At 35.8% G+C, this 24,359-nt stretch overlaps 1 protein-coding gene across 2 annotated transcripts in view; it reads right to left on the bottom strand.

Annotated features, from left to right (window-relative positions):
• Shoc2 (SHOC2 leucine-rich repeat scaffold protein) overlaps nt 1-24,359 on the bottom strand; it is a 67,260-nt gene that overhangs the window by 25,813 nt on the left and 17,088 nt on the right. For both annotated transcript variants that reach the window (XM_013017718.1, XM_013017717.1), the window contains exons 2-3: nt 12,573-13,512; nt 287-424 (exon numbers count right to left, since the gene is read on the bottom strand). In XM_013017718.1, the coding sequence (XP_012873172.1) occupies nt 287-424; nt 12,573-13,272 (838 nt within the window). In that variant the 5' untranslated portion in view covers nt 13,273-13,512. The remainder of the gene's footprint in view (nt 1-286; nt 425-12,572; nt 13,513-24,359) is intronic.

The raw sequence follows: 24,359 nt of genomic DNA, 5'->3' as shown, positions 1-24,359 counted from the left end.
AAGTAAGCAAAACAGAAAAACACGCCACTCTACAATAAGATTATGTACATACAATTCAACATTTTATCTTCTATATAATCACCAACTGAATTTATTTCCCAACTCTTTTATCTTCTTTGCCAAAAAATGGAAGTGATTTGAAATTACTATCCTAATAGTTTTACTTACACCTTTGATAACTTCTGAATTTATTCACCTCTAATTTTTATTACCAGAATGGATCCAACAGAATGCTTTTAACATACAAGTAGCTATAACTATCAATATCTTCTTTCTCCCCTCATACCTATAGTATCTGGGAGGTCTAGGAGTTCATTGTGCTGCAAGTCAAGGTTGGTTATCTGTGTACAGTTTCCAATCTCCTTTGGAAGGTGTTCAAGTTGATTGTGAGCTACATCCAGCGTAATGAGGTTACATAATTCACCTGCAAATTGACCAACATAATAATTTAATAAGCATTATTTAAGAAAATATTAATACTTTGAGCAAGAAAATAAATTTTACAATTTCTAAATGTAACTGAAAGCATCATCTCATTTATATATGCACCTTTCATTTAAAAATAGCAATTTTCTAATGACCATAACTTACAATGTAAGAAGACAAAAAGCTTCTTTTTTCTCTATCATGACAACATTCTTTCTGGAGAAATCATACAAAAAATCTGGAACTGTTATTTCAAAATGACATTAGATAAAATTAAAATAGGTTTTAAAAGGTTATTTTTAAGTATTACTTTGTTGTTGAGAGATTTTGAGAGTTTTTGTTTGTTTTGGTCACAGGGAGGGAAACGCACATGCTAAGCACACACTGTACCTACTATGTTTTCTTGAGGCAATGAGGATTAAACTCAAGTTGTCTCCAACTTTTAGTATGTTTTCAGATAGTCCCCGGCTAACTGTCCAGGCTGGTCATGAACTGCAATTCTATTTCTGCCTCCTGAATAAGTGGCTTACACCATGTACCACCATGTCTGACTAGATTCTTTCTATGCAATAAATATCTTGGGTTTAATCAGAGAGATATTTTCAATTTCAAAACACATATGCTTTCAAATAGGCATATGTTCTAACATAAATATGTAAATTGACATTTATAAATAACACAGTTTTCAATTTAATAGCATTTAAAAGGACATAAAATGAATTACGTTTATGATTGAAAGAGCTGTACAGACAATTTAGATTTCTCTCGGTGTAATCCCAGCTACTCAGGAGGCAGTGGGAGTAAGATCAGTGCCTGAGGACTACTTAGACAAATACATTTCTACTTATCTGAGAAACAAACTAAAGCAAATAGAACTGACGACATGCTCAAGCACTTGCCCAGCAAGCACAAGGCCCTGAATTGAAACCGCAATACTACCATAAAAATAACAATACATCTTTTCATTTATAAGACCTTTATTGATTAATGATTTTTCTATTTTTTTAGGGCAGAGGTTTGAAATACTGAAAAAATTAAGACAAACAAGCTTCACACAACTCAAAAATAAATGTGGGGCATGTTCATTGCTAAACTACGTATTATAAACATAATAACAATAGAGAAGATGGGTAAGTTGGAATTTACCAAAATACAACACTTTTGTGCAAAGTATACTACTATCAAGACAGTGAAAAGGCAATTCACAGGACGGAAGAAAGTATTTATAAATCGTTTGTCTTATGAGGAACCAATATGCAGAGTATCTCACAAAAAAACAACTGAAAAAGAAACTTAAAAGCCAGGCATAGTTGTGTGTACCTGTAATCCATCACAAGGGAGGCTGGGTAGGTCAGCAAGTAGGTCACCATGAGATAAAACTGAAACCATGATTCAAAAATAAGTCCTCCCTTAGGACTTTTTATACGTAGATATGTAACTAGCCAGTAAGCATGAAAAGGTTCTAAACCATTCTAATCAAAAGAAAAATGTAAGTCAAAACAGTGAGGTGCCACTTTATACCCATTAGGGTGGCTTTTAGCAAAAATTAGGGATGGTCCCGGAGCATAGCTGAGCATGAAGAAGGGAGGGATATGAGACAACCTAAAAGCCAATCTTCAGTGAAATTTGTAACACTAAAATCTATAGTCTCCAATAATCACTAAGACCTCATCTCAAAAGGAAAAAAAGCCGACGCAAGGAGAAGAAAATTAATAAAAATAAGGGAATAAAGCAGTAAAGTTGAAAACAGACAATATTTCATTCAAATAAAAGCTAGCTCTTTGGGGAAAATCCAATATTGATAACCCGCTAGCAAGACTTGGAAAGATGATTTTTTTTAAAAAAAGGGAAGGCATACAAATATTAACAATGAAGCATGACTACAGATATCATAGTTTGTTGTTTGATGGGTCTCACACTGCAGCCCAAGAGCCCTTCAAACTTGCTTTTTAGCCCAAGTACTTCAGAACCAAGGCACAGTGCTAATCCCAGCTACTTAAGGGATGCTGGACATGGTAGTCTGCACTTACTATTTCCAGCAACAAACAGAAGCACAATTAGGAGGATTATAGCCCAAGCCAACTCCAGAATAAAAATCTAACCTCCTAACAAAAGCAAAAAGGGGCTAGAAGCATGGCTCAAGTAGTACAACCCTTGCCTTGCAAGCAAGCAGCTCAAGGAGCTGAGTTTAATCCTCAGTACCACACACACACACAAAAAAAAAAGTGCTTCAGGAAGAAGGAAAATGAAATACACAGAAACTGAGATCTACATGAAGGAAAGAGAAGAGCAGAGAAAGTGATTCTTTTATTTTCTTACCCTTACTTAATCTAAGAATATAACAGTTGGATCAAAGTTTTAATAGCAATAATATATTGGGTAATTATAGCTTAAGGCCACGGTAAAAGATGGATTCTCAGGCTGGACAAAAAAATACCACTTTAAATGTAAATACAAGTAGATCAAAGTAAAATAATGAAGAAATACAATGCTACCACTAATCAAAAGAAAGCTGGATGGTTATGTTAGTGTCAGACATGGGTTGTGGCTCAAATAGTAGAGGGTTGCCTAGCGAGATGAGGCCCTGAGTTCAAATACTAGTTCCACTACTACCAATAATAATAATACCTCAAAAAAAATAAAACATAAAAGCAGAAAGGAAAATTATCAGGTACCTACAGAGTATGACATAACAATTCTTTCAGATATATAATCCTTAGAAAATGTATGTGCTAGCTATCGCTCCCACTGTAGTACTTACCACAAAACCAAGTTAATTCAACTGAGGAAACTGATGATGTTAAAATTTTTGTTAACAAAAATTAACTGAATAAATGTAATATTACAACAGGAATATAATGTGCTTTGATCAAATTTAACTTACTCTTTCTTAGTCTCTGTCATTTCCGCTCCAGAGGAAGACTGTATTGCAATTGTTTTCATGTCAGAATAAAAACTTTTTGTATTTGTCACTACCCTTTCTAATAAATGCTTATTGTTTCCATTTTCATTAAAGTAACTCCAGCTGATGTAAAGGAAGTTGAATCTATGCATCACTGAATAGACTAGTCAATTAAATAACCCAAGTTAAATGAAGACGATCAATCACAGGAGCAGCTATATTTCAATATAGGTCAATAATTATTACTTTGAAGTGCTTCTCAATTCAGTACTATGACATTTTGGACTAGGTAATTCTGTTTGTGAGAAGTTATTCTGTGTATCATCAGCAACCCTGGGTTTTACCTACTACAGGCCTAAGACCATCTTCCAAGTCATGATAATCAAAACTATCTTCAGATCTTGTCCAAATGCCTTTTGTTGTCAAACCTGCTCCTGGTTAGAAAGCGCTGCTATGTTGAAACCCAAGTTTAATATTTGTGCTATTCTCACATTTATTTCAAGAAAGCTAGAAACCTACACTGCCATGTAAATCGTGTTCTTAAATGCCAATTACTATGTAGTAGGTTAATATAGAACAAAACATTTTGTTACCAAGTATCTGTAGGGTTTTTTGAGCAATCAGGACATTAATTTGACACCTTTGCAAACAGAAATGTACTGTCACTATTTTAAGACATAAATTTACCTATTATATTAAAACGAAAAAGTATTTTAAAAAGCAATAATAACCCAAATTCAAGAAACGTTGACTAGCACATTCTTTTTGATTTAGGCAAACATCACATTATAAATAACTGTTAGGGTAGTTAATAGTATTACATACTGTTAATAGTGACACATTAAGCAGAATGTCACCTACGAGCACTTACACCTCTCCTTAACATCTAGTAATTCCAAAAGGTTTTAAAAATGCTTACAACCAAGGAAATGTGAAGTTGAATAGCTCATTACACAAAACTTTGATCTGTAAGTCTATAGAATACATCCAACTTACAACTAAATTATATACCAATTAAGTTAAAAAATTGTAAAAAAAAAAATTTTAGAGACTCTCCAACAACCAAAGGAAAATTATGAAGCTCACAAAGAATATTATCTCTTAAAAATCTGAATTTTCTTCAGTCCAACAAAGAAATTAGTAAGCTCAGAAATTTACCATTAAGTTTATCATTTAGTTTTCCTAAAACTTTTAAATATTTTAAAATTAATTTAAAATTTCTTGCTTAATGAAACTTTCAAAATGATTTTAGTGGGTAAAAAAGGAATTTTAAATACCTTAAAACAACATTAATAATTACCTAAACTTTCCTTGCTTATACTCAAATATTTGAATTTTTGTAATTTAAATTTTAAGAGCCTATGTTATTTACAAGGAACAAGATAGCAATGTTTAAGCAATAAATGAAATATATCATTTACTATTCTCTGTGTAGGTATTTTTATCACAGAAGATCCAGATATCAGAAAAAGGCAAACTGCTTAAACCCATCTGGAATAGTTTTAAAGGATAATGAGCAAGGTATTAACAGTGACTTATCTCCAATTTGGTATGAGTTCTATTTTCTTCTTTGTATACTTATATTCTGTGATTTTGTTTTGGTATTTTTTTGTTTTGTTTTGTTTTTAACATTTTTAATCCCAAAAAGGGAAAGAAGATTCAAGAGGTAAACACTAGCTGTGTTGTCCACATCATACATGGAAAAAGTGTTTTCTAAACTACAAATAGCAATTTCCTATCTAAGAGGCAGATACATCTTGGTGAAAGTGAATATATCAAGCTATCATGTTGATATTGGTCATTAGTAAGTATTAAGTATTCTGATTCATATTCCATGCTTATTAGACAATATTTTTATTTTAAATCTGGCTTCCCATATAGATTTGCCAAAGAGAGAACAAGAATATAATAAGAATATATTATGAATATTCATTCATTCACCCATTACACAATGTTCATTAAAGCACCTACTAAAATTCTAGGTGCTAGGGATACAACAGAGAAAAAAAGGGGCAAAATTCTTGCCTTCATAGAACTTGTATTTTCAGGGGGGAAAAAAAAGTAATACTTAATCAAGGGCAAGAAGTATTAAGGACTTTCAAAGAAAATAAATCAGGGTAAGAGACTTAAGAGTGTCATATGTAAAAGATTACAGATTTTAAAAGTAGTAGACAGACAAAATAACCCAGAAGTAGCAGTAACGGAAGAGATCTGAATAATAAGGGAAGAAGGAATGGGAATATCTAGGGAAAGCTAGTGCAAATACTCTTGAGGCAGGAGGGTAAGAATGTAGGAGGAGATGGAAGTGGCAAAAAAAACATATTCTTTCATGGTTTTATAGACCAAGGTACAGAGTAGCTTTGACAAGGGAGAAAGCGATGAAGCTAGGAATGATGTTTTAGACTTTACTTTTTAAGAACAATTTTAGGTTAACAGAAAAGCCACACTAAAAGCATAGCTTCTTCCCTACTATTAATATCTAACTTTAGCCTAGTATATCGATTATAGTTGATGAATCAACAAATATATTATTATTATCAACAAAAGACAACCATTTGCTAGCAACCACTCCTGTGTTGTCCATTTCTGTGGGATATGACAACTATCTATCTAGCATTACATATGTATCATGTATCATCTCACAAGTTTCCCCTAAACATGTGCTCCTCCTCCCCTTCTTCTTCCAGAGACCCTGCAATCATTACAATCTCTATTAAAAAAATAACAAAAAACAGAATACTTACACCCAATATGCACATGTGTGCGGAAAGAGGAGTGCACATATATAAATACACATACAGACAAATGCACATCAAGTTATGATGGGTACACAGAGAAGCAAGATTCTGGCTAAGTGGATTGTGAAAATCAATACTTCAAAAGATGAGCACAAACTACACAAATATTCTGAGAAAAAGAACTAAGAGCAGGTAATAAAAAGGAAGCCAAAAAAAAAAATCACTGGCTCAGCAATTTCATTGGAAGGTATATATTTTGACCAGAGGTACATCCGTTTATTTACTAATGGACTCAGTTTAACATGGTCGCGTTGGTGGTTAGTTGTATCAACCCCAATTTGGAAACTACTAAAGTTCAGTGGAATGAATAAACTGTGATGTACTCACAATATCAATTAGGGAGTGATACAAATTAACAATTTTTAACATTAAAAACAAATATAGATGAATGATGCCAAGGAATAAGTCAGACCAAAAAAATAAAGATTTCATTTATATGCTACCAAATAAAATTCATGTATACTTGTAGAAGTATTGGTGGCAGTGGTGACTAAGGATCATGATTAAAAGAACATCAAATGGTCTTGATATTCTACTCAGAAAGTAAAGGTAAAGATGTTACACAGTTCAAAGTAAAGATGAGCAAAAAGTTCAACAAACCCCATTTTAATCAATGCTGGCACAATGATTCATGCCTATCATCTCCACTGTATGAAAAGCTGAGATGGAAAGGTAACTAACAGTGCCAGGCTAGCTGGAGCAGAAGTTTCTGAAACCCTATCTCCAAAGAAAAAACTTAGCAAAGTGACACACACCTGTCATCCCACATAAAACAATAAACCTAGCCCAGAAACAGCATGGGATTGGGTTGGAAAGAAGGAAAAAAAAAAAAAAACCTGATAACTATCAACGTAAGAAATAAGGAATATTTTGGCAAAGTAAAAATTTTATTTTTGAGCAAACTATGGTAATCACAACACTGTTTTAAAAAGTGTTTTCACAGCTGGGCACCGGTGGCTCATGCCTGAAATCCTCGCTACTCAGGAGACTGAGATCTGAGGATCACTGTTCAAAGCCAGCCCAGGCAAGAAAGTCAGTGACACTCATCTCCATTAACCACCAGAAAACTGGAAATGGCGCTGTGGCTCAAGTGGCAGAATGCTCTCCTTGAGCTGAAGAGCTAAGGGACAGCGCCTAGACCCAGACTTCAAGCCCCATGACAGACCCCCCCAAAAGTGTTTTTTGTATAGACTTGAATGGATGGATTGCAAGAAGGCAGAATTAGGAAACAGAGGCTAGGGAATACACTATTGCAACTAGCCCACACAAAACATTGTGTGGTCTACACCAAGTCAAAAGCAGTGGAATGGAATGAACAACAGGCTACCAAAAGAGATAAGGGGGAATAAATCTCAACAAGATGGCCTAGAACAATGCTTCTCAAGCTATATATAAAGTCTAGTTCTCTGTATTTTTTAAAAACACAAAATCCCATGTCTATCTGTCCTAACAATGATTTCTGGTTCTTACATTCAGGTTTTGTTCTTTTGTTGCTGTTTTTTTCCATACTGGGAGTGAACTGGGCATGTACTCTACCACTGAGCTGCTACACTGCCAGCCCTCACCTACTGCGAAGGGGGGGGGGTGCAGTAGTTGGGGAAGTGGGGCAGGAAGGGATGGTAGGGGAAAAACAAAGGAGGGAGTAACAATACTGGATAGGAAATGTACTCATTACCTTACTCATATAACTGTAACCCCTCTATACAGTATCTTTACAATAAAAAATATATATTAAAAAAATGAGCTCCATGCCAGGTGCTAATGGCTCACATCTGAAATCCTAGTTACTCAGGAAGCTGAGATCTGAAGATCAGGGTTCCAAGTCAGCCCAGGCAGGAAAGACCATGAGACTCTTATCTCTAATAAGCTACTAAATAATTACAGATTTAGAAAACATGGTTTAAAACACTATTAAAAATGAACTCCTTATGAACTTCACATGATCAACACAAAGAATGAAAAGAACTAGAAGTGGTAAATAAGATACTTCTTATTTTTAAATCTGTACGTTAGACAGCTGTAAAGAATATGATGGCATGTCAAAGGCACAAGGAACAACTCCTAAGAGTTCACAGTTGCTAAAGAACAATATACAAAACACTGGATTGTTACACTTCAGATAGAGTAAACAAATCCAGACAAGTATAAATAAGTGACTGGATACTCTTCTTATACAATTCCCATGAATAAAGAGAAAATACATTGAATGAGGAATTTTTTTAAATCCTATTACAATATACTCTTAACTGCTGCAGGGGACTATCCACCAAACCAAGTGGTAAGCAAACAGTTAGAGAAGAGCAAGATGCATACAGGTCTACAACCCCAGCATCTCACAAAAGAATTACTCATTTAAAAAATACTAATTTTAAAGAGAAGCTCAGCTAGAAATCACCTTAAGCAACTGGCATTGTCAAAACTCAATGGTAGTTAAGTCTTACCAACAGTCTGTATCTTTGATATAATTTACTAAGAAAGGGATCACAACAGCCATTGTTTTCTTGTCAAAAGCACATAAACTGATCATTAAAAAAGAAAATCATACAAACCAAAATGAGTGTTCATACTACAAAGTATCAAAGCAGTACTCTTTGTTGTTGCTGTTGACGTTATTTTAAATGTACTGTATCAAGTTGTTTTTTTTCCCCTGTAGTCAGTGTTTTTTATTCTGGTACCCTGTGTTTTATATATATATATATGTTTATCTAGTACTCTTTTTTTTAAACTGCTACTTTAAAATTATTTCAGGTCTCTATACATATAAGTATGTATAACTACATTTTACTCAAAGTCTTCTCTTAGGAGCAGCATTACAAGTTTGGATATGTTGTTATTGGTTATAATTCAGAGTATTCTCTAAATAACCCTTGTTATTTCTTCTCTCACCCACAGATTATTTAGAAGTTAGAACTTAAGATCCAACCTATAAAACTTAATTGAGAGATATTTTCAGATTTCCCCCCCCCTTGGTCGTGGGCCTTGAACTCTGGGCCTGGGCGCCGTCCCTGAGCTCTTCATCTCAAAGCAAGCATTCTACCACTTGAGCCACAGTGCCACTTCCAGATTTTTTCTTTTGATGGATACAGTGCTGGTAGAGATAGTCTCCCAATCTACTGACTGTCTTCCTAGTTTAGTAGCTATGTCCTTTGCTGTGCAAAAACTTGTTATGATGTAATCCCATTTGTCAAGTCTCTTCCCCATTTGCTGTGCCCCTGGAACTCTTTTCAAAAAATTCCTACTTATAAGGTCTAATGTGAGAAATATAACATATATGATAGGCATCAAAGGAAGAATCAATATTATAAACTTCAAACCAGTAAATTCAATGTATTAAATAAAAGGGACAAATGCTTTGATTTTACTAAGTATCTAAATCCTGAACAACTGTGTCTATTAAATAATAAAATCAGTAATTTAAAGTTTGCCTACAAAGAAAACTATAGTCCCAAGTAGTATAGCTATCAATTTTACTAACACTGAAGGGGAAAATGCTAAACTGCACAAATTCTTATAGAATGTAAAAAGGAAATGCTTCAATTTATTGTATAACTTAAAGACATTATTGCCACTAAAAAAAGGAAAAGTCTCATGCCTATAATCCTAGCTACTCTGGAGGCTGAGATCTGAGGATCGAGGTTCAAAGCCAGCCGGGGTCCATGAAACTCTTATCTCCAATAAACCACCAGAAAACCGGAAGTGGCATGGCGCTGTAGCTCAAATGGTAGAGCGCTAGCCTTAAGCTGAAGAGCTGAGGGACAACGCTCAGGCCCAGAGCTCAAGCCCCACGACTGACAAAAAAATAAATAAATAAAAAATAAAATAAAAAAAGGAAAAGAAAAAATAGATAGTCATGATACATGGATACAAATTTAGTAAATTAAATCCTGCAATATATAAGGTCCTATTAAAGTATTTAATAGGAACTCAAAGACTGGCAAATAAATGACATAGGCTTTCCTATACTATCACAGTTGTGTGTCAATATCTGAAACATATCCTGAAAAATGCAATTTGGTGAGCAACTCCAGGATTGTATGAATATCACAGAATATACTTACACAAATAAATACAGCTCAGATGTCACTAATAATAAACTTCTAAGAGCCAGGCAGGGTGGCACACACCTGGAAAACCAGATCCTGGGGAAGGAGGTAGAAGCAGGCCAACCAGGGCAAAGTTAGCAAGCTCATATCTCAGAAATCAAAACAGTTTGGAGTATAGATCAAATGGTAGAGCATCTTGCCTAATAAACGCACAGCACTGAGTTGAAACCCTAGTACCACCAAAATCAACAACTGAAATACAAACATAAGGGTTGGAGGGCATGGCTCAAATGGTAGTGTATTTCACTGACATGTGTGAGGCTCTGGGTTCAATCCTGAGGCCTGCCACCCACCCCCCATGAAGAAAAAAAATATAGGACCAACATCATATTAAGTGTTGACTACATGGCACATGACTGCAAATGACTCATAGTAAAGATGTTTGTATTTACAAAGTGAACAAAAACTGCTTACAGGAATTTATTTCAAACATTAAATTTTTCTCTATTAAAAATTAATTAATCTTTACAAAAATGTATTTGTAAAACTACATAACAATTTAGAGAGGCTAGAATTCATATCACTTCATTGTTTAAATTTGTCTTATGGACATTTTATTCTCCCTTTTACTGCACAGAAAATGTAAACACCTTGTCTAAACAAGTGTGTCTGCAACTAAGGGGACAATAACTGGGACCATATCTCTGAATGAGTAACAATTGCCCTCATTTCCTTCCTTCCAACACCTCAATGGTATAGAAAGGCATCTGCCTCCTGTGAACCTATCAAATCCTTTTTTAAATGGCTCAAACGATGAATCCTGTGTTCTCCTAATGTCTATGTCAGCAACAAGTTCTCCAAGTTGCCTGTTATAGTAGTAAAAGACCTGACATTTGATAACAATAAACTAAGTTAACAGTTCATTTCTAGACTCTAAGATCTCTTGCTAATCTTTGTTCAAAAGAGTTATTTATTAACAACTACAAATTTTCTTTATTGATTTCCCTTTCCTGTAAAGTAAGTTACTTATTAGCATTTGTACAAAACACTCAAATGAGATTTATGTAATATACTGTTACCTGGACCATGAAAAGCAACTTGGGCTCCTAACAGTCTTGGAATAATTTCAAGAATTGTAAAGATTAAGGCTTACAATTTGGGTTTCTAATGAAAATAATATTGGAATAGTATTATAGTACTAGAATATTAAAATACATGATATAAGCCAGATGCTAATGGCTCACAACTGTCATCCTAACTACTCAGGAGGCTGAGATCTGAGGATCATGGTTCCAAGCCAGCCAGGGCAGGAAAATCCATGAGACTCATCTCCAATTAAGCACCAGAAAAAAAGCTATGGTTCAAGTGGTAGAGCACTAGCCTTACACAGAAAAGCTCAACAGCAGCACCCAGGCCCAGAGTTCAAGCCCCAGGACTAGTATCAAAAAATTCTAAAATAATACTAAATTCGCTATAAAATTATAATACTATATTTTTGAAAAATACTGGAAACAAGTAATGGTACAAAGTTTCATTAAACTCATTTCAAGCTGTATTCATTTAAAGCCTATGGCTCATTCCTATAATCCTAACTACTTAAAAGGTTGAGATCTGAGGATCCAGGTTCAATGCTAGTACAGGGAGACAAATCCTCCAGGCTCTTCAACTAACCAGTAAAATTCAGAAAACAGAGATGTGGTTCAAGTGGGAGAGTGCTAGCCTTGAGGAAACAAGCTAATAAAACACAGGACCTGAACTGAGGAGCGCAAGGGGACTGAGGTTGGTTGGGATGTATTGTTTACATGTGTAGAAAAAAAATCACGATGAATCCCACCCCTTGTACAAATAATTTGTACTCTTTTTTAAAAAAGAAAAATGAGGGGCTGGGAAGGTGGCTCAGTGGTAGAGCGCTTGCATGCCTGAGGCCCTGGGTTCGATTCCCCAGCACCACATAAGCAAAAAGGAAAAAAGCCGGAAGTGGCGCTGTGGCTCAAGTGGTAGAGCACTAGCCTTCAGCTGAAGAGCTGAGGGACAGCGCCCAGACCCAGAGTTAAGGCCCCACGACCGGACCCAAAAAAAAAAAAATGAGTGGCAGCAAACATATGCAAATATCTATTCTTTTTCAAATTTATTTTTTCCAATGAAAATTAAAACACTCATTTGTGCACTAAAGGTCTAGTTGCATCTATTTCCTAATTCATTTAAGTCTATAAAATAATCACAAGTCATGTCTACTTACAAGTAAACCACAAATAAAATGGAATTAAGAAACAAACTGTCTTTTGGTAACTATTAGGAAATTTCTGATATGGAAAACCACCCAACAAAATTATTTGGGATAACCCCAACAAAATTACTTGGGATAACCAATGCTACAGATAACAATAATCCAAGTCCTCTTACCTATTTCAGCAGGTAACTGTTTGATTTTATTCTCGCGAATGCTGAGCATGCTGAGTTTCGACAGGTTTTTTATGTCCTTTTCTACAGTAGTTATACGATTAAAGCGAAGGTAGAGAGTAGTGAGAGAATCTAGCCGATATACTACTGAAGGAATTTCTCTCAGTTTATTATGCCGTAAATCAAGCATCCGCAGCTTCTTCAAGTTATCAAGAGAGTCAGGCAAACTGGTGAGTGAGTTTTCACTTAGAGCCAGTGTTATGAGATTTACTAGACAGCCTACCTCTCCTGGGAGGGACTGCAATTTGTTACTGTATAAATAAAGTTCTGTTAATTGAGTCAACTCTTTGATTGATGATGGCAGTATGTGTATAGACCTCTTGGATAAGTCCAAACGCATTGAGTTCTCCTCACGGCACTTGTTAAGCTCCTTAATCACCTCAGCATTGCTGGATTTTTTTCTTGTCCCAGGTGCTGGGTTTGGCCGTTTGATGGTATTGTCAACTGAAAAAGCCACTCCTGGTTGGGCAGCACTGGAGTCCTTCTTTCCATCTTTGGCATCTTTTCCTTTGGTTTTAGGTTCTTTTTCTTTGCTCTCTTTCCCAAAACCTCCTGAGGCTTTTGCCTCCTTTTCTCTTTCCTTGGCTGATGGTACTTTGGGATTCTCTTTAGAGTCTTTTTCTTTTCCTAAACTACTACTCATGGTGACTCAAGCTTGGAGAAAAAACTACATGAACTCCTTTTATTTTCCCACAATCCAAACTCAAAGATGAAGAGACAAAGATCCTACACAATCAAAAAAGGTGTTGGCATGAAGAAATAAATAGCATGGGGTAGCATCCATATTCTACATGTTGGATCTAAAAGCGCTACACCCATTTCTGAGAACTCATCCGTTCAATTGGTAAAATGGTGCTGGTCAGTCAATGATTCATGAGAATTCCTGAAACATAATACAAAGAGTATCAAATTAACTTAGGTTATTACTTGCTTTTTTTTATTGTGTATACCGTACAGAGGGGTTACAATTACATGAGCAAGGTAATGAGCACATTTCTTATCAAGCATTGTTGCCTCCTCCTTTGTTTCCCCTTAGGTTATAACTTGTATCATATAAATAGGCCCTGAAGAACAAGCACTGTAAATCTGTCATTTTCCTAAGATTTGATACATTAAATTTTTACTAAACACCTTTTATTATACGAATTTCACTGAAAACCATGTAAGTTACTAAGTCATAACTTACATAAGTCAGGCTCTACTTAAAATGTACTTGTGATCTAATAAGAAAAGGAAAGAAATTATATGTAAGTTCATGAAACCATATGAGGGCTCAAATGGAGAGAAATAGAATAGTAACTAACATTTATGAAGTAATTTCTATTTACAAATACTATTCTATGGAATTCTCATCTAATAAATGTTACAACCCTATGAGGAATCAATTATCACCATTTTATACAAAGAGGCAATAAGGCACAGAAGGCTTTTTTATTTACTTATTTTTTATTGTGCCAGTCCTGGGGCTTGAACTCAAGGCCTGAAGATTATCCCTCAGATTCTTCAAATCTAGCACTGTACCACTTAAGCATAGTGCTTTTTCTGAGTAGTGTGATACAGATAAGTCTCGTGGCCTTTCCTGCCTGGGTTGGCTTCAAACCATGATCCTCAGATCGCAACCTCCTAAGTAGCCCAGTTTATAGGTGTGAGCCATGTACACCAGGCAAAGGTACAGAATACTTTTAAGTAACAAGCTTTGTAATTCTGAAAAACTGACAGAACCGATTCTATATTAGGTGGCTTATAGCTACAGACTATATTCCTACCTACCACACCAAAACTGTTTTGTCTACAGTTAATTACCAAATAGCTTCAGATAACAGGAAGGATTTCAAAACAGACAAAAGACTAGACAGCAATACAACAACAAAAAAAAACAAATATATGTGAAAAAAAAAGTAGATAGTCCATGGAAAAGATTTTAATAATCCCTCAAAGTAATCTGACTACTTTCGAGAAAGTGACAAAAAGCAATCTTCAATGATTACAATATTCTAGGAAGTAGAAAGGAAGGCAATGAAACAGGGTTCTTAAAAGTACAGTTTACTAGAAAAACAACCAAAAATAGTCCACCAGGACTGAAAAGGTGAGAAAAATCTGTTTTTTTTTTTTGTGCTGGTACAAGGGCTTGAACTCAGAGCCTGGGATTTTTCACTCAAAGCTGGCTCTCTGAACTTGTTACAGAAAAGTTTACTTGGGGATAAAACAGGAGGGAATTAAGAAGGATTATTATTTCATACATTCTACATAGGAAATTGCATTTGATTGGCAAAGCAGAAGCAAATTAATGTATCCATAGAAAATGTTTTGAAGAAAGACATAAAGGAATGAAGACACAGACCAGAGACAGATAATATCAGAATCTGGTAAATTAGATGTTAATTTATACTAGTGCCATCAATCTCCAATGCTACTGTTTTTTTTTTTTTCCAACAGTACCAGCAATCTAAATTGTATTACCAAATTAATCTAAAGTTGAGGAGATTTGGAAGGTAAGTGTGGCAGAAAATTAAGGGACTGCACAGTTAAAGAGAAGAAGAGGAGAAGGAAGAAGAGAAGAGGGGAAGGAAAGAAGGGGGGAAGGAGAGGAGAAAGGAAGAGAAGAAGAAAAGAAGAAATGAGCTTAAGACCAGAAGAGAAGAGAGATTTAGAAATTAGAGCAGCAACTTGGAAATAGTTTGCATGTTTTTACTGCTTAAGAAGTTGGTGTTCTTCATGGAGGAAGAACTCATATTTATCCACAACATATGCATACATCAACAAAGACAATTTAATTTTTTAAAGGTTAAAATAATTTTGAAATATTACCATAAAACCTAACAGAGAACCTAAAATAAAAATTAGTAATAGCACAGATCCTAATATAATGATATAGAGAGACCACCTCTCTTATACATTACTGGTGAGGGGTCTGGAAAGGTGGCTCAATGGTAGAGTGCTTGCCTTGTATGCATGGAGCCCTGGGTTTGATTCCTCAGCATCACATAAGCAGAAAAAGCTAGAAGTGGCGCTGTGGCTCAAATGGTAGAGTACTAGCCTTGAGCTGAAGAGCTAAGAGGGACAGGACAATGCCCACGTCCAGAGTTCAGGCCCCACAACAAACAAAAAAATAAATAATTAAAATATACATTACTGGTAAGAAGGCAAAATAGAGGGGTCCAACCACTGCAGAAAAGTGGTTATGTACTTACAAAACACAACCCATATAGCCTAATAAGCAAGTGCTCTCCTTGGATTTATCCCCAGAAATGTATACTCCTCTCATAGTTTTGATTATTATGGTAAAAAGTGGAAACAACTCAAATATCCTTCAGTGGGTGAAACAAACTCTGGTACATTCAGCAAATACTACCCAGCAATAAAAAGGAACATCAATTGATACACATAATATCTGGACCTCAAGAGCAAGATGCTGAGTGAAAACCAAATCTCCTACTCTATTTATACATTCTTGAAATGACAAAACTATAGAGATGGAGAATAGAGTAGTAGTTGCTAGGGTATAGACCCAGTTGTGGTTGGAGAGGGAGATTTTGTGGTGAAGAAATTGTTCTATGGTGGTGGTTACATCCAGCTACATGTAGGATAAAAATACACAGAACTATATATGCAATTAATACATGAATCCAAATTTTATAATCTAACAGTGTTGTACCAGTGTCATTTCTTGTTTTGATACTGACATTGTACTACAATTTTGCGAGATGCCGACACTGTGAGAAGTAGAACTGTTGTTTTTGTAACTTCCTATTTGTCTACCATTATTTCAAATGAAATTTTAAAAATTCATTGGCATAGCCTTACACACTACATTAGAATTAAGCTTCAAGAGATTATGTCCAGTTTTGATGTGGTTTCTGAGAATACCTTCAACTATGTGAAAAAGCTATTAAAATATTTCTACCATTCCCAACAGTATATCTGGTATAGGTAAGAGAGGCTAAATATTGACCACTAATGGACAGTGATTTAACCAACCATACTTACAATGGAGTAAAAAGAGGAGGAAAATATGAGGTCTGTTTTCTCTGGTATATAACTTTTCTCCCTGGTATATAAACAAAAAGACAAGCCATGGAACAAAAAGATTCAGGGCATCTATCTCACTCATTTACCTCCACCGTGAACTTGACAAAAACACGTGAAAGAGAACGGAAGAACTAAAATAGCACCATTTAGGCTTTCCATTCAGGTATGTGGTCAATCTACAGAAAGAACATGGTAATTGTGGCCAGGTTGTATGAGATGGTAGGTTTTCTATTGTTCAAGAAAATATCTTAAGGCAACAGAAAACCATTAAATAACCAAAAGAGGAACTCATAAAATCATAACCCAAAAAATTCAGATCAGTAAATTGGAATGCTCATAAATCTGTTGCAATACCTATCAGAATATTTACAAATATAATATTCTTATAATCTATCTACAATACATATTTTCAAAGCATCTATTGAATGTATTAACACTTACATGCAACATACTATATGAGCACTTATACCATTTTTTTTTGGGGTCCAGTCATGGGGCCTGAACTCTGGGCCTGGGCACTGTCCCTCAGCTCTTCAGCTCAAAGCTAGCGCTCTACCACTTGAGCCACAGCACCACTTCCGGCTTTTTTCTTTTTGCTTATGTGGTGCTGAGGAATCGAACCCAGGGCCTTGAGCATGCAAGGCAAGTGCTCTACCACTGAGCCACCTTCCCAGCCCCACTTATACCATTTTGAAGAGATTTTTTCACTATATACTGGTTTTATATAGTAATGTGCTGATCTTTACACCTTAATTACTTTCTTCATAATATAATTCATTTATGTAAGAGCTTCGTATTTGTGTAAGAGCATAAGAGAAATACACATCAAGCCTAATTTTAATGTTTAATCTTTCCCTGAAAAACTTAGAGATGATACAGATAAAGAGAAGTAATCACAGGGAATACGGTAAAGAAATTGGAGACCAAATTCTGAATGGCTATGTTACTGTCATGGAGTCTTCCTCTAGGGTCTTAGTAAGTACAGGGAGCTAAGGTAACCATCGATCAATGACAAGGGATGATATATCTGTAAATGGCAAACACCAAATGAAGAAGCCTGTACTCTGGACCTGACTTGCCTGTAAGTTACATATCTCCATGTGCCTTAGTCTATCAGTACTGAATTAAGACATATCTGTTTTCCAACCCTCAGTGAAACTCATTCCCCAAAAATAAAGTATTCCTTCTGCTTATACCAGCCTAATCCTAAGAGCTAAATGTTGCTACCTCTGTTTAGACAGAAGCTTCAAACTACTTTCACATAATTACATTTGATCTTCTTTGACTTTGTCTTCTTTAGATAGTATGCTTCCCTTTAGTATCCTTTTTGTAGCACTGGATTAGCATTCATGAATTCCTTTAGTCTTTATCGTGGAAGGTTTTAGTTTCTCCATAGCTTCACTGGGTACACTAGTTTAAGTTGGCAACCGTTCTACATTTGATTTTCTACATTTGATTGTTCTACACTCTAGTTCCTATACATTTGACTTTCAAAACAACTCTGGAGAAACAAGTACCACAAGTAGTAGTAATCCCATTTAACAGATGAGAACATTGAGAAAATCTAACACTAATACTAGCAGCAGGAGAAAGTATTTATTGAGCAACAACTATGTGCCAAGCACACTAAGTGCTTTTAGCAAACATCTCATTAAGTCTAAAGCATAGTAATCCTCACTTACAGATAAGGGATACTTAGCCTCAGAGAAATTTAATGACCTATCTAAGAAAACATAAGACCATAACTGACAAAATGATAAGATCAATGGGGGCCATTTTATGGTCAGTACTAAGGTTTGAGTTTATTGCTAGGCAGGGGCTCTTCTACTTGAGCCACAACCCCAGCTCCTTTAGATAGTATCTCAAGCATTTTGGCTTGGACTGGCCTTATACTGCTGAGAGATCTTCCCAATGGTCTCCCAAGTAGGCTAGCCATAATTTACAGGCATGCACCCTCATGCCTGGTCCTCTGAGGCTTAACCACATTACATGTTCCCCATGTTGCACCATCATGCCTGGTCCTCTGAGGCTTAACCACATTACATGTTCCCCATGTCAGAATACGAATAAGTCAAACAAATACATAAAATAATGTAAATAATTGAGATCAGACACAGGAACTAAGGAAAATGTCTGATACAAAAACCATTAGTAAGGACTGCTTTTTTTTCTCTAGGGAAAAAAGAGCAACCAACAGAATAAAGAAAAACCATCTCTTCGCTCTCTCCTCTCCCCCCCCCCCCCCCCCCCCCCCCCCCCACCTTTCTGGTCCTGGGATACAAACTCCAGGGCCCTGGGAACTGTCCCTGAGCTCTTTTGCTCAAGACTGGTGCTCTACCACTTTGAGCCATAGCTCCACTTCTGGCTTTTTTGGGAATTTGAGATAAGCATCTCATGGACTTTACTACCTGGCTGACTTTGAACTGCAACCCTCAGATCTCAGCCTCCTGAGTAGTTAGGATTATGGGAATGAGCCACAAGTGCCCAGCCTGAATCACTATCTTAAACAGAAAAATATTTTTCTGCCTTCATCTCAGTCCTGATCCTACAGATCACACTAGTATTTCACTCACTATTTTGGCATTGAAGAGAGGAATTTCTTCTAGTAATGTACCTAGATACATAATTTACAGAACTTGGAATCCAGTTTCTAATGAATTGTATCTTTCTGAGAAATATGCTAAAAAAGAATATTAAAAAGTACTTATAAATTTAAATTCAACACATTAGATATTAAGTCTATAACCATTTAAACCTAATTTTCCAATAATAGTAAAATATATAGATTTTCCATAATTTATCACTAGGAAATGATTAAACACAATCTAGAAAAAAAAATCCCAACTTATCCTTGATCCATGTACCAGTTCTTTAAACCTAGCACTGAGTATTCCTTAGTAACAATACTAAAATAAGGCTGCATGCTTATTTTTGGACTACTCTTTCTCTTCCCAGAAAGGGAAAAGATAATTGAGATAAGTGAGGAACTGGATGTCCAGAGAATTCCTTGTTTTCTTGTCTTAAATCTAACACTAAAGGGATTCAATCCCTTCCCTCAAGTCTACTGCTAAACAGAGATATCATCTAACTAATTATCATCTCAAAAGAAATATTCTTAAAAACAATATAAGGGAAAGGAGAACCAAAAGATCTGAAACTATTATGACATATTGCTTCCAACTCCTTTGATAAACTGTGCTGTATGTTGGGCAAAAGTTACATTTCTAGGCCTCAATTTTTTTTCATCTGGGAAGCTAGCTATATGACTACAGAGAAAGAGCTCTAAAACTCCCACTTCTAAGTCTTATTACAAAGTAGTTCTAAAGGTAACCAATTTTGCATGTAGTAAATGAAGAATTACTTCCAATCTAAAATTATGTTAAGTAAATTAAGTCTGGCCTAGAGAGACAACACGTTTTTTCTCATATGTGGAAACTAGAATTTATAAATGCGCAAGCAAGCACATACAGCAGTGTATGCAAGTATACACAAAATGAATTAACCAAAGTACAGTATTTACTGGGAAGAATTCAAACAGTGTAATTCCTTAGAAAAACAAACTCAGGGCTGGGAATGTGGCTTAGCGGTAGAGTGCTTGCCTAGCATGCATGAAGCCCTGGGTTCGATTCCTGAGTACCACAGAAACAGAAAAAGCTGGAAGTGGCACTACAGTTCAAGTGGTAGAGTGCTAACTTGAGCAAAAGAAGCTCAGGGATAGTGCCAAGGCCCTGAGTTCAAGCTCCAGGACAGAAAGAAAGACAGAAAGACAAGAGAGACATAGACAGAAATAGAGAAACTCAGAGTGCAACAAAATGAATGACTGGAAACTGGCACCTGAAAAGTATGGAGTGGAGGTTTTGGGGAGTGGGGAATGAAGACAGAAATGGGGAGAGAATACAGTCATAATATTCTATGCACAGCCTATGAAACTAAGAAAACTGAGGAGGAGGGTTGGTTGGGAAGATTAGGGGAAAATAATGAAGGCGGCACATGAATCCAGATACATTGTACTTATAAACTGATTTGCTGAATGGTAATTCCTTTGTGCTTATATTTGAGTAACTACCCAATATAACAGAAATTAAAATATATTTTTAAAAAGGGTTACTTCTAGTTTAGAAGATCAATTCTGACAAAATTCCTAGACCTAACATCCCTCAGGAGGAAAATAACTATCATAATTAAATGTTCTGAGTATATTTACTTAATTAAACTATTTACCCATATTAAGAAGTTGATTAAGTTTCTTAGGTTTGTAGATAGTCCTAACAGTCAATCAAACATATATTTTGGAATAGTCTAACAATAATTCTAATCCAAAAATATTCTCAACTTTTTCCCAAAATGCATAACAGAGTATTATAACAGTTCTGTGGTCAAAGTAGATTCATAATAAGATATGTTTCAAACAATTTTTAATTTGTAACTCTTTATTACCTTTACAGAATCCATTATTACATTATGCAGAAGACTTCAAACTCATTTGGGTCAAAAAACCCTTTCGGGGGCTAGGAAGGTGGCTCAGTGGTAGGAGCGCTTGCCTTGCATGCATGAGGCCCTGGGTTTGATTCCTCAGCACCACATAAGCAGAAAAAAATTTTAAAAAAGCCGGAAGAGGCGCTGTGGCTCAAGTGGTAGAGTGCTAGCCTGGAGCTGAAGAGCTGAGGGACAATGCCCAGGCCCAGAGTTCAGGCCCCACGACCGGATCCAAAAAAAAAAAAAAAAAAACCTTTTGGAGGAGTACCTCTTAGTCTCTAGTGTTTTAAGCACTCACTCATAGTCCAGTGATTTAGTAGAAAACATAGATCAATTATATTAATAGACTTTTACAAAATTAGTAAAAATTTGAGATTTATGTATTAATGAAATCATAATAGCTAGAATAGCAAAGACTTAAAAGTGAAAGCTACCAAAAGGAGGCTACTCTTTAGAAGAGGAACAGAAAGGTATAATGCCTATGTATGCATCTGATCATACAAAGTAGTATTTACTGAAATGAACTCCAAGAAATGGAAACAAGAGGCTTTTTTCTCTTTTTTGCTGTTTTTTCTTTTCTTTTTGTTGTTTTTATGTCTTTGGGAGTGTAAGGGGAGGAACAGAAATGGAGGAACAAAGGGTAAAAAAATGCAGCAATGGTACTCACAGGAGAATATGCTAACAATGAACTATACAATTTGAGGGCAAGGTATGGGAGGGGAAAACTGGGAGAAAAGAGTGAGGGAAGGACTGAAAAGGTCTAAAAATAAATGTACTCTTTACCTGATTGACGTAACTGTAACCCATCTGTATGTCACCATTATACTAACAATAATAAAATTTTAAAAGATGAAATATGAAAAGAAGAGGTATCTCTTAATTTTAAAAAACTGAAAGCTGGCAGGCACGGGTGGCTGAGGCCTGTAATCCTAGCTACTCAGGAGGCTGAGATCTGGCAATCCAAAGCCAGCCCAAGCAGAACATCCATGAGGCTCTTATCTCCAATAAACCACTATTAAAACTGGAAGTGGCGCTGTGGTTCAAGTGGTAGAGCACTAGCCTTGAGCCGAAGAGCTGAAGGACAGTACCCAGGCCCAGAGTTCAAGCACCATGACCGACAAAAACCACTGAAAATTGCTGCAATAACCTTCCAAGCATTAACATCATTAATGAAGCTGTTCTATGTCCTTTTATATTTGGGATTAAGAAAGTAATACCCTTAGTCAAGAAATGCTGTGGAGAAAAATATGCACCTTTCTTCACCTGTCACTTTGCTCTTGCTAACAGGCTAGGAATAGGTAAAATGGAATTGAGTCAAATGAAAACAAAGACTTTTTTCAAATCAGAAAACAGAAAGAAACCAGGCACCAATAGCTCTATAATTCTAGCTACAGAGAAGACTAGGATGGGAGGGTTGTGATTTGGAAGACAGACAGGGCAGTAAAGTCCATGAGAAGTCCATCTTCAATTAAGCAGCAAAAATCAGGATACAGGTGTGGCTCAAGTAGTAGATCATCAGCCAAAAGCCTGCATTCAGAACCCAGTACCGGCAGTTAATACTTAAAGGAGTGAGGAAGAGAATGGAAGGAAGGAAGAAAGAAAGGAAAGGAGGAAGGAACAGAAGAATCAAGTAGATAGATTTTTCAAGTAAATTTTTAAAAATGTTCATTAAATGAGAAAACAAAATTGACTGTTTCCTTCAAGGCAAGATACCACTCAGAATACTAAATTATTCCAAGTACATTATTACATCAAAAGCCTTAAAGTAAAAAATATCTCAGTGGCAGAATCTAGAGTATAAAAATTCAATTTCAAATTCACTTGAAAAAGGAATCAATATCTAAAAGCAGTGACAAAAAAAAGTAATGCTAACTAGAGGCAAATAGTCTCTGGTCTAAGGATTCATACTACTTAAAACTTTAACATTAGAATGTGATTTTTCTTTTTATTCTCAAAACTAAGACCTAAAGCTAGGGATGTAGTCCAGTTGTAACACTCCCTCCTACCATGTAGAAGGTCCTGGTGTGATCTCAAGTGCCACTTATTTAAAAATGATCTAAAAGACCCTCTATAAATTAGTTTTGGCTTTCAGAACACTACATCAGCACATTTTATTCCTTACATAAAGTGATTACTATCATAACAAAAGTGAACCTGCGGCTCTTAGCATTTTCTAATTTAAATGCAGAGAAAAAGAAGGTATAGCCCCTCCTTCCTCTAGAAAACTTTCTCCACAACGAGGAAAGACAATAAAAAGAGAAATACAATATACAACTTCGACAAACTAGAAGCGAACCCCAGCCATACTAAATAAGAAGGGTTAGCGATGAGTAAAGGTAGAGGAATGCTGAAGACCACCAGTGAGGGAGGGCCCGCAGCCTCACACCTCAAAGGCAGGTCACATGCCAGGACAAACCAAACAATTCTCTAAGAAACTAGAAATTCTTACAGACTTTACTTGACATCACTGACATAAAGAGAGACAGAACTTAAATCATTTACTCTGAAAGGACATAGATTCCTAAGTAAAGCAGATACAACTAACAGCTAAATACTAGTAAAATTATTGTATTTTAATTTTTTTTTTGTTTTATCGGTCATAGAGCTTGAACTCTGGGCCTTTATGCTGTCCCTCAGCTCTTCAGCTCAAGGCAAGCGCTCTACCACTTGAGCCACAGTGCCACTTCCGGTTTTCTGAGTGATTTATTGGAGATAAGAGTCTCACAGACTTTCCTGCCCAGGCTGGCTTTCAACAGCGATCCTCAGATCTCAGCCTCCTGAGTAGGTAGGATTACAGGCGTGAACCACCAGTGCCTGACTTGTATTTCAAATTTATTAAACTGAAAATTAGGCCAAAAATACTGCTACTTAAAACTGAGAGTGAGGGAGATATCAATGCTTTTTTTAAAAAAAAATCAATTAAGGAATAACTATAAAATAGGTCTAAAGGAAAAATTAGACTTCAAGGAAAAATTAGACTCCAAGAATTTATACCCTGCTGGGAACTAGAGATTCAAGCCCATAATCCTGGCTACTCAGGAAGCTTAAGATCCGAGGACCATAGTTCAATGTCCATGGGACTCATCTCCAATTAATCAAAAGCTGCACGTAGCAGAGCACCAGCCTTGAACAAAAAAGCTAAGGGATAGCTCCCAGGCCCTAAGTTCAAGCTCTCAGTACCAGCACCAAAAATAATAATAATAATAAAAAGGAATTTATTCTTGT

Source organism: Dipodomys ordii, unplaced genomic scaffold (assembly GCF_000151885.1).
Source record: "Dipodomys ordii isolate 6190 unplaced genomic scaffold, Dord_2.0 Scaffold36, whole genome shotgun sequence".
Taxonomy (NCBI): domain Eukaryota; kingdom Metazoa; phylum Chordata; class Mammalia; order Rodentia; family Heteromyidae; genus Dipodomys; species Dipodomys ordii.
The sequence above is the reverse complement of the archived record's forward strand: the minus strand, read 5'-3'. Positions and strand labels throughout refer to the sequence as shown.